At 33.5% G+C, this 9,392-nt stretch overlaps 1 protein-coding gene across 1 annotated transcript; it reads left to right on the top strand.

Annotated features, from left to right (window-relative positions):
* Nucleotides 1-5,899: 5,899 nt before the first annotated feature.
* On the top strand, nucleotides 5,900-7,484 carry LOC132067210 (protein JINGUBANG-like). Its single transcript, XM_059460366.1, has one exon. It carries the CDS (start codon nucleotides 5,980-5,982, stop codon nucleotides 7,246-7,248), a length of 1,269 nt encoding a protein of 422 aa, XP_059316349.1. The 5' UTR covers nucleotides 5,900-5,979; the 3' UTR covers nucleotides 7,249-7,484.
* The last annotated feature ends 1,908 nt before the right edge of the window (nucleotides 7,485-9,392 follow it).

Raw genomic sequence — 9,392 nt, 5'->3', positions numbered from 1 at the left:
CCTTATTTATACAGGACGATGATGACCATAAACGATCGGAATTCTAAGGGTCACGTCTTTTCATAAATGGCAGCTTTATGTCAATCAACATGATTGAAAGGTCGCTGGCTTTTTGAAGTGAGGACATTGAATGAGGATTTGATGGTTGTCTTTTTGAATGAACAGTCGGGACGTTTCGGTTTCTCGCCATAAGAATGGGTGTTCTTGGGAACGTTTCAAACTCACTCCCCCATTTGACCTTATTGTTCCACCGGAAAGTAGGGGGACTATCTGTATACATCGAAAATATAACGTGTAGTACATCGGAAATATAACGTGTAGTACATCAGAAATATAACGCTACCCGTGGCATGAAGAAAGAAGGACAGGTGATAGATGAGGTCGAATAATGATCAACGTGATGTTTGATTTAATCCAGAAGGAATGATTTTGTACAAATCCGGGGCAAATGGTACGTAGCAATTGATACGGGTCATTGATGGGCAACAAACGTTACATAACTGGTCCGGATTCGGAGCCGGACGTTACACTTCTACATTAAAAGTGACATTTATTGGTTATTAATACCCATTATTGGGCACGATTTACAGCTCAAAGCTACTCCCTCCGGCTAAAAAAAAGTGTCCATTTAGCCTTTTTCTCTTAGGTCAAAAAAAGTGTCCACTTATCAAATCAAGAAAAAAATAACCTTGTTTTTTAAAATTTGTCCCTACTAAGTGTTATATGATCAAATCCCAATGCCTATTTAATTAGAGGCAGTTTAGTCAAATTACCTATTTTTGTCTGGGAGTTAGTATATTCTTAAGGGATGTGCAAATGGCTAAGTGGCCTCTTTTTTTTATCCGGAAGGAGTAGTAATTATCAACTATAAAAGGAGCTTAAGCTCAATGTAATAGGACATCATCTCTTTCATAAAGCTATACAATCCATATTCTGATTATAGCAAAATTGTTATTTTGTCATTCTTTTTCCGAGTTAATAAAAGTTCCACAAGGCTAAGTGTTCAACCGGATTGATATTCAACGGAGGATTTCCTCCGAGCTCGTACGGCCTAGGCTTATTTTACCGTTTTCTTGCTTTATATTCACTTGATTTCATTGCTAATTGCTATTATTTTATACTTATTTATAACAAATCAATTCACGTATCCTTTAAAGCACTAACAATTTTAACTGTACCTTTTTTGGGTAAACAACAAGTACTTTAGTTTTAACTGTTAATTAAAATAAATAAGGTCTCATTCGATAAGATCATGAACCATACTGTTAACTAAAATAAATAAGGTCTCATTCGATAAGATCACGGACCATATAGGCACTATTGTTTTAGCTGTTAATTAAAATAAATAAGCTCTCATCACTAGCATGCTTGTGTGATCTTTGGTAAACATTTTCAGCAGCCACTGTTTAGTAGTACTACTACCCTATCTTGAGTATATCGTTGCAATTTTTGAAGGGATAAGAAATGATCATTTGCAAAATAATTTCAAAGTCGTAGGTTTGAATTCTCCTGCTCTGACGTTATGGGCTGAAAATTTGGCCAAATTGAATGAAATCCTTGTTAGAGATTAACACAATAATGAAAACGTGGAGCAAGACTAATTTCTTAATGGTAAAAACTCAACTCACCAGATATTTACATTAAATGAATATTGTTTGCACATTTATAGACTTCTCTCACTTATCCACGCATGGTTAATGAATATACATTTTTACTTCATTAAATTATTTAATTATTTTGACAAAAAAATCAACTACGGTGTGTTTGGTATGAAGGAAAATATTTTCTTGAAAATACTTTTATAAAAGATTAGTGTTTCTTTTTTACTTATTTTTTTGTGTTTGATAAGTAAGTATAAATATTGTCTCAAAAGCATTTGTTATATAATTTAGGCAAATGCTACGAGGGTGGTGCGGGGGGGGGGGGGGGGGGGGGGGGGGGGGGGGGGGGTGGGGGGGGGATAGGGTGTGTTGGAAGGTGGAGAGGAGACAATTTAGTGTGGAATATCACTTATGAAACTTGTTTCCCCTATATCCACTAGGAAAGTAATTTTCTTAGATATAATAATTTTAAAAAAAATGTTAATCAACCAAACATGAAAATTTTGAAAATCCTTTTAAAATTATATTTTAATCATGATAAGCTAATATGATTTGGTTTAAACATCAAGTATGACTTATCATTATCAACAAATTGATAAGTAAAATATAGTACTCCCTCCATCTATTTTACTTGTACTGTATTGATTTGACACATCCCTTAATTAAGGAGTCATAAATAAAATGACAATTTTACTATATCACTCTAATTATTACTAAGTCAATTGAAATCAATCAAATATACCTTAAAAGTTTTGTAACCACTAACAATTCATTGAAGTTTCCAACTCAATAATTAATAAGAAGAGTAAAATAAGTTTGAAATGGTAGATTATCTTTTGGTTTTTCAAACTGGATAAGTAAAAGTGAACATCTAGCTTTATTGACAAGTAAAAATGGACGGAGAGGTATATTGTTAACTACTGGGATGCATGCACTTTAAGATTTATTATAATTTATACAGTATATATAAAATCTCTCCTAATATATATCAAATTGCAGAATAATACGTACATTAAATATAAAAAATGGTTTACAATAAAGATAACCGGAATGGTCATCAGACAAATACATATTCTTTTCTTGTTGAGGTTCCCCTATGGACCAATACGCAGTTTGAAACTAATAAAGGGGCAATGCTTTGAATCTTCGTCTATCATGTCTAAGCTGTTGACCTTCAATTCCAAGCAGCTTCGACCAATTGTCAACCGTGTCACACAGTTGCCACTTGCACTAATAACTAAACTTTCTCTTTTTTTATATTTATTTTGTTATTTTTTATGTCTTCTACTAAGCTTTCAAACATATATATCTATCAATCAATACAGGTTGTCCTTACGCGTATCCATCAAACTTACTTTAGCAATTAAACTTAAGTTGTATTTATATACCCCCATTAACAATTTACGTCTCAATTATTTTTTACCCTAAAAAAATAATACCACTCTCACATATTGTGACAGACATACATTTCGCACACGTCATTGCCACATCGTTACCACGTCAAAAATTATCAACCCTTCATTTTTTATTTTTCTTTTATTATTTTTTCTCTTTCTTCTTCTTTCTCCCTTTTCTCTTTCTTCTTCTTTCTCCTCATCCTCACCACACTTGTAGCAACCACCACCATCACTGCCACTGCCACCACGACCTCCACCACTTCCATAACCGCCGCCTCCTTAAATCAACCCAACTAAAAAATCCCATCTTTGTCAAAGATTTTCTTTTATTAATCATATTTCCACGTTAATTAATTTCTAATCAATTATTAAAATTTCGAATCACATTTTTTTTCAACATTAACTCTCACTCACCAACCTATTTGAAGGGCAGTTCGTGCAATTTCTTCATTGTTTCCAAGCTTTTGAAAGGGTTGAAAAGAATTAAAAAAATTCAATTGTGGTTTTTGAAACAACCAAAGTAAGAAAACCCAGAAACCTTCCCCATCTCCGTTCAAATTTTGATTCCATCTTTTTAAAGAGATAGTGTTGATAAATATCTGTTCGTGATGTGTTGGATTAGAAAGAGAAAAGAAAGAAAGAAAAAGAAAGGAAGAGAAGAAACAGAAAAACAGAGCAAGAAGGAGAAGAAACGGAAAAACAGAGAAAAATGAAGGAATTGCAGCAATCACAGCCCGGGCAGTTCGTGCAATTTCTTCATTGTTTTTAAACAATGAAGAAAAGTACCCAACTGGGCTCCATTTGAAGGGCAGTTCGTGCAATTTAAACAATGAAGCAAATTTTTTCTTCAACCCAACAGGGCAGTTCGTGCAATTTCGTGCATCTTCATTGCTTCAGTGGTGGAGGAAGGTTGGCGGCAGCTGCGGTGGCGGTGGTAGTGATTATGGAGGTGGGTGGAGGTGGAAGTCGTGGGGGGCGGGGGCGGGGGATTCAGTTGGGCTGATTTAAGTGGGGTGGGGGAAGAGGAGCGGGAGGTGGTGATTACAGTGGTGGTGGTGGAGGTGGCAGTCGTGGGGGCGTGGGGGGTGGGATTCAGTTGGGCTGATTTCAATGGAGTGGCGGTGGGGGGTGCATTTTCATTTTATTTTTTAATTATATATTATTTTTATTTTATTTTTTTAATTATATATATATATATATATATATATATATATATCGGGGTCCACCTTTTGTATTTTTCACTCTGTTAATTTTTTTTTTTTACTTTTTTTTTGCCACGCGCAAAGATTTTGTCAGTTATTTAATTGGGCATTTAAAGTTGTTAAGTAGATATAAATACAACTTAAGTTTAGTAATGCAGAGTAAGTTTTTCAAGCAAGTGGGTGAAAATGACGTTTTTCTATAAATGAATAAGGTCTCGTATTAAAAGATGATAAAAAATAGAAATAATATATATGGTGTAATGACTTTTCAAGAAAATTGTTCGGGCTTAATTCAAAGCGACAATATCCACCCATTTTTGTTTGGTTGGTAAACAAACGTAGAAATTACATCAGATAATTATTTCTTGGATTGTTTAAAACATAATTATACAAAGTATTTCAAATATAGTCACTTTAAATTTAGCCATCTTGTTCTTTTTCTATGCTAGAATTGGGACCATGATTGATATCAATTTTGCTATATGATATCACAATGCATAACCATTGACATCAAGAATCAATCAACTTTGGATCAAATATGAATAACCAAACTCTATTGTACTATTTGGAACTTTACACGGTTTCATTACAATTTTCGTTCTTCAAATTTATGGTACTATTGGGAACTTTACACGATTTCTTTTCTCTTTGGAGAAAATGAAAGGAGGAGGAGGAGGAAGAAGAAGAAGAAGAAATGGATTGAAATTTGCTTCATCTGGCTAGATTTTAAATATATTACAAATGTTGGTTATGTTCTCAATAGCGACCCTAAAAGTGACTACTGGTGAAATTAACCTTACACAAACTAGTATCAAACCGATTGTTCGGCATGTGGAGTATGAAGATAGTATCTCGATCATGTCACAACTCATGAAAAGCTAAAGAACAAGCTCGATGGAGTGATGGTGTGGAATTGGCTGGTTAATTGTTTTTACCAATAGTTTGGAGACACGCGCATAAGAAAAAGTATGTGGCTTTGGTGACCATAATATTAAAATGGTATGCTTTGATGGTTATAAATACTGGGATGATATGAGTGATACACAATGAATTTCTAGATATATGATTGGAGGTAATCTTGAAAAAATTATACTAACTTGATCCAAAACTAACAGTATCATACACTACGTTAAGAACTATTTAGGCTGGCTTAGCTAAACACCCTCTTCCAGCAAAAATGAAAAGATAAACAAAGACAACTTAACTGCATTGTTGTGTAACTATACGCAAAAATTTAATGCTTGGTTGTGTTAATTGCTTCAGGGATCACTATCTTCAAATGAAAAGCAAAAATAATGTTACGTGTAAGTTTTTACCTGTTATATACATATGAGCAACTTCTTACGTGTAAGTTTTTACCTGTTATATACATATATGAGCAACTTCTTGAAAAAGTTTTCTTTAATTGTCTATGATTAACATGTTCAATTCATGAACTAAAATTAGATTAGAATAGATTAATTCAACTTAATAATCAAGAATAACAAGTCATGTACAATTGTACAGTAGTATTGCAGGACTCACAATTTGCAACTTGTTAGAATTAAATGATGAAGATATTTGAACAAGAAAGTGGGGCAGAGTGGCAACTGGCAAGTAAGAAGATAGAGATAAAGAAAAAAAAAGACAACTAGCCACAACTTCATAAGTCCAATTCAAGACTCTTTATATATTCCTTCCTCTTTCCAAACACACAACACAAACAAACACAGAGTTAAAACATATTCTTTTCTAATTCAATACTCTATACCAATCTCTCTTCAGTGTATATTCAACACCATGAAATTCCGATCTTGGGTATCAAATTCCTCCTCTTCCGTCACCACCGTTGATGACCACCCTATTCCACCACCAAAAGGTCCATTTTCAGATGATGCAAGTAACTTTTCAAGTTCGCCATCATTATTTTCTCAAGAAACAAACTCCCTTAGTAGTTTACAAAGCAATCTTTCTCTTTTAACCTTACCTTCTGTACCTTCTCTTCAAAATCTCTCTCCTGGAACTTTAAACCTCGCAATCTCAGCTTGCTGTTTGAATTCTCTAAATCCCAAAAATGCCCATGTAACTTTCCTAGCTATGCATAATAATCTCCTTTATGCTGCTTCTTCCAATGAAATCAACGTATTCGAACTCACAAACTTCACCCTTATCGACACTTTCAATGACAAGGACACGTCTTCTGGCTCAATAAAATCAGTGGCCTTTGTGGACGGTAAAGTCTTTACTGCCCATCAGGATTGTAAAATCCGTGTCTGGAAGTTTACACATATTAAGAAGCATAAACTGATTGCGATTCTCCCAACGCTTGAGGACAGATTACGCAGATTTGTTTTCCCTAGCAGTTACAAAAATGTGAGAAGACATAAGAAAAAGATGTGGATTGAACACCATGATGCTGTTTCAGGTTTAGCTGTGAATGAAAATATGATGTGTTCTGTTTCTTGGGATAGGTCTTTGAAAATTTGGAGTGGTGAAAAATTACGGTGCACTGAATCAATTAGAGCACATGATGATGCTATTAACGCTGTTGTGGTAGGTAAAGACGGGACAATTTTTACAGGTTCTGCTGATAAACGGATTAGGGTTTGGGGGAAAGAAAAAGAATCGAAAACGGGGTTAATTGCTACGTTAGAAAAGCATAAATCTGCAGTTAACGCGTTAGCATTAAGCACAGATGGTTCTGTTCTATTTTCGGGCGCTTGTGATAGGTCAATTTTGGTCTGGGAAAGGGAGGATAGTGCTAATTATATGGTGGTTACAGGTGCATTAAGAGGTCATACAAAAGCAATACTATGTTTGATCAATGTTTCTGATATGTTGTTTAGTGGATCAGCGGATCAGACGGTTAGGATTTGGACACGTGGGAATAATCAGGGACAGTTCTGTTGTTTAACGGTCCTTGATGGTCATCGGTCACCGGTGAGGTCATTGGTGGCAAAGCCGGAAAATGGTGGTGTTAAGTTGTTTAGTGGAAGCTTTGATGGAGAAATTAAAGTGTGGCAAATTGTGGTTTCTAGTTCAAGTGGCAGTCCTCTCATATCATCATGATATTTGTATTTTTTTCTTTTTGCTTTTTATAGAATGTAAGAAAACAGATCTTACACTAACAAGTTAAAAAACCTTTTTTTTTTTTTTTTTTTTTTTTTTGTTAACAATTGGTTGAAATTTTATTGAACTTTAGTGCTGCAATTTTATTCATTTTTTCCAAGTGTGATTTGGGAATTGCTAATTAGGAAGTTAACTTGACTACTTAGAAATGGTCAAGAAATTTACTATTGGGCAAATGTTCAGGCCTTTTAAATCTTGAGTGTTTGTATAGTGTTTTATTTTCCTATTTATCCAATGTTTGACCACTTCAATTTATCATCTATACTATCAATTCTGATATCAATGCTCAATAATCGCTGGTCTTATTAACAGAAGTCGAATTATCCATACAATGAGATTGCAAATTAATAAGAATCTTCATTTTATCTTGGATTTAGCCCATGCATACGGATAGGGTAACGTATTTTGATTTAATACAACATATAACATATACACAGATGGTGTAACATAGTTTTACACTGTCAATATATTTTAACATATTATAATAAGTTATTAATCTCACTTTTTATGAATATTTGTATATAATTATGTTTCAAATAATTTGATGTATAAACATTTTTTAACTAAGTCACTATATAGAAATTAGATTCTACGGAGAAAAGTGAGTAAAAGTAAAAATCTTTCACAATTTTCTCAATCTCAAAGGATACAAAAATGAAATAAGAAAAGTTAGAGGGTGACTCCATAAATGAGCAACGCGGAGATGAATTTGAACCTCTTTTTCTTTGGAGAAAAGTGAGTAAAACTAATTTAAAAAATCACAATTTTGTAAATCTCAGAGTATGAAAAATTGAAAATATGAAAACCTGAAAAGTAAGAGGGTGGCTGAGGCTCCATAATGAACAACGCCGAGATTGATTTGGAAAAAAAAAAAAAGACACAAACTTTGGATAGAGAATTGATAATCACCATGTAAAAAGTGACAAATATTGTTGCAGTAATCGAGATAAGATCAGCGCTTAACGAGAATGCATGTGAGTAATCACGTGAAGATGAGTGATCACCTTCATTTTTATAATCCTAACTATATTATAATCGTTATTGCAGCTTTTAAACTAGTTATCAACAAGCTAAAGACAAATTAACCTTTTATAAACCCCAAATTAATTGGCTGGCCTTCCAAACTCTCTTTTAGTAACCATCTTCAGGCTTCAGCCTTGTCTTTTACTTCAAACTTGGTTATTGTCGCATACTAATTAGGAGTAATAAAATACTAATTCTTTTTTGAGGTTCCTAGTTTTGTCAGATGCATGCATAGACAAATATATTTATTGTCACCTTATAAAGTCAAAAACCGGAATATTTGCCGACAATTCATTCTTAGGAACAAGGCCTTGCTTAATTCACACACAAATGTCTATGGAATTCAAGTTCCCCTAACAAAATAACGAATTAAAGGATTAAACCTTGTTAAGTGTGTATAACAAGGTCAAAAGTCTATGCTTTTGCCACAAAACAAAAAATTTAAAAAGAATTAAATAAAGAAAGAAAAAAAGGGTAGAATATGAAAGCTCTTTACAGCTCAAATATAAACTATTTATATTTTCTTAATTTATCACCACGCCTTAACAATAATTTTTCAGCTATGTAATGGTTATTTTCATCTCAAGTGAAGGAGCAACTTGTACGTATTTTGTACTCCAATTGGCGACGAGTACTCCGTGTTGTATAAAAACTTTGAAGAGTTTTGAACTTTTACTGCTTCATATTTCTTTCCCTTTTGCAAAAAAATGAACCTAAATTCATTAAGGTGCACTATTTATTATTTATATTTTCTGGATGAGTGATGATAATGGAGAATTTATTTCTGAAAATTAAATTACTACTCCTTGAGTTTCTGCTGTCTTGACATGTCATACACATATATCCACTCAATAATACAACCTTAATATCCACTAAAAATAGGAAAAAAAGAAGAAAATAATAACGAACGAAGCTTATTGATCGCGTGCTTGAAAATAAACAACAAAAATGGCTGTATTGCACCAACTTTAAGATGGGCATATTCATCGTTCTACAGGATTTCTGACAATTCATTTTGTCTCGATCCAAAAAACTAAAACTGGCAGCTTCCATACAAGAGA

The sequence above is a fragment of the Lycium ferocissimum genome, chromosome 8 (assembly GCF_029784015.1).
Source record: "Lycium ferocissimum isolate CSIRO_LF1 chromosome 8, AGI_CSIRO_Lferr_CH_V1, whole genome shotgun sequence".
Taxonomy (NCBI): domain Eukaryota; kingdom Viridiplantae; phylum Streptophyta; class Magnoliopsida; order Solanales; family Solanaceae; genus Lycium; species Lycium ferocissimum.
The sequence above is the reverse complement of the archived record's forward strand: the minus strand, read 5'-3'. Positions and strand labels throughout refer to the sequence as shown.

What these genes read in the sequence shown, in the direction of transcription:
- LOC132067210 (XM_059460366.1), top strand. Translation starts at nt 5,980, where the DNA reads ATGAAATTCCGATCTTGGGTATCAAATTCCTCCTCTTCCGTCACCACC.